The 1,489-nt window shown below is 26.1% G+C and overlaps 1 protein-coding gene across 1 annotated transcript in view; it reads right to left on the bottom strand.

Annotated features, from left to right (window-relative positions):
- Positions 1 to 1,219: 1,219 nt before the first annotated feature.
- The window catches only part of LOC106474015, a gene marked incomplete at its 3' end in the record, with an annotated part of 40,485 nt that continues 40,215 nt past the window's right edge, over positions 1,220 to 1,489 (bottom strand). Inside the window, exon 10 of the mRNA XM_022402397.1 lies at positions 1,220 to 1,323. Within this exon, the coding sequence (XP_022258105.1) occupies positions 1,220 to 1,323 (104 nt within the window). The remainder of the gene's footprint in view (positions 1,324 to 1,489) is intronic.

Below are 1,489 nucleotides of genomic sequence, written 5' to 3'. Positions count from 1 at the left end.
AGTTAAAAATAAAATAAATATTCAAATATTGATTAGGTTTGCTTAGAAATATTATTTTCAGGTTTTGTATATTACTTGAAACCATAAAGAGAGTACGTGATTATTAAAAAAACTAAAAATAACAAAATTTAGATGATAGAAAGTCTTTACATATTTTTAAATAATATACTGAAACATAAAAAGTAATAAGTTCAAATCCGGAACAAATATAAATATTGTAATCATTTCTTATAAATATCATTTCCTAACGTAATTTTCCAAGATATTAAAGATGATAATGCAAAAAAAACTAAATTTATGAAAAGTAACAGGCTTTATGTTTCTTAAACTACGTGCATTTATGAAAGTTCTTATGAAGTTTCAAATAATTTCATCCACTAGTTTTATTGTTGGAACAAAGTATAGCAAGACTTTTTTTTTCACATCTTGCCTATCTATCATGCAAAGTAATTTTCATTTTAAGAATAAAAATACTTTTATTCATCAGAAAATTTTGAAATTTTACATGTGAAATCTTTATAATGTCCGGATAGTTATCAAATATTTCTTAAGAAAAAACTTTATATTTTATCTGTTATTTTTGGTAATTAATCTCTGTATGGGTTCAATAGATTCAACTGATCTCGCAACCACCATAAAAATTAGGAATTAAACATAAATTATGCCTCTTTCATTCTAGAATGAACATAAATTATAACACGAAAACATAAATATTTAGATGAAATAACTTAAATCTCATAACATTATACATTTATATATATTTATCATTTTTAATATATTGACCTTTCACCTGTGTCTGGCTAACAATACAGAAGTTACAATGACGTGGCTCATGTGCACTAATGTTACCGCATCAAATAACATAAAACTGAACTTTTGTTTGTACAAATTAACTTGTTTTGGCTGTGTTTTAGTTGACTAGTATTTTGTAAAATACAGTCACATTTCAATTATTATACAATATATATGTATGTAGATTATTGCTCTTTAGAAATAAGTTCTTAAAGTTATTTTTTCTAATAAATAGAACAGTAAATAAAGAAGTAGAGCAAACAATTATCTCTTCTAGTTACAACCTTTGTACCTGGTTGCTGCTTGACATAGGTTGCTAAGCCTTTAGAAACTGCTCTTCAAAATAAATACTTTTGCATGTTTTATGTGTAGTACAGGCTCACTGGAAGGCCTATGTAAGCAGAAGTTATAACTGTGAGTGATATACATTTGAAACCTATAATATAATCTGTAAGTGAGAATGTTTTTTACCTTGAGTGTGTGGACTTCTTTAAGGAGTTGCTTCAATTCTTCATTATGATTTGCCTTTTCCTGTTCAAGTATATATTTCAAAAAAAACCACTGTCATATAAAGTATATCACCAATAGTACAATAACAACAGTTATATGACTATTATATTTTCACAGTTTTATAACTCATCATGCCAAGTTTTTAATGCACCATGCTGAACACATAATTATGACCTGAGTCAAAAAC

The sequence above is a fragment of the Limulus polyphemus genome, unplaced genomic scaffold (genome assembly GCF_000517525.1).
Source record: "Limulus polyphemus unplaced genomic scaffold, Limulus_polyphemus-2.1.2 Scaffold6720, whole genome shotgun sequence".
Classification (NCBI taxonomy): domain Eukaryota; kingdom Metazoa; phylum Arthropoda; class Merostomata; order Xiphosura; family Limulidae; genus Limulus; species Limulus polyphemus.
The sequence above is the reverse complement of the archived record's forward strand: the minus strand, read 5'-3'. Positions and strand labels throughout refer to the sequence as shown.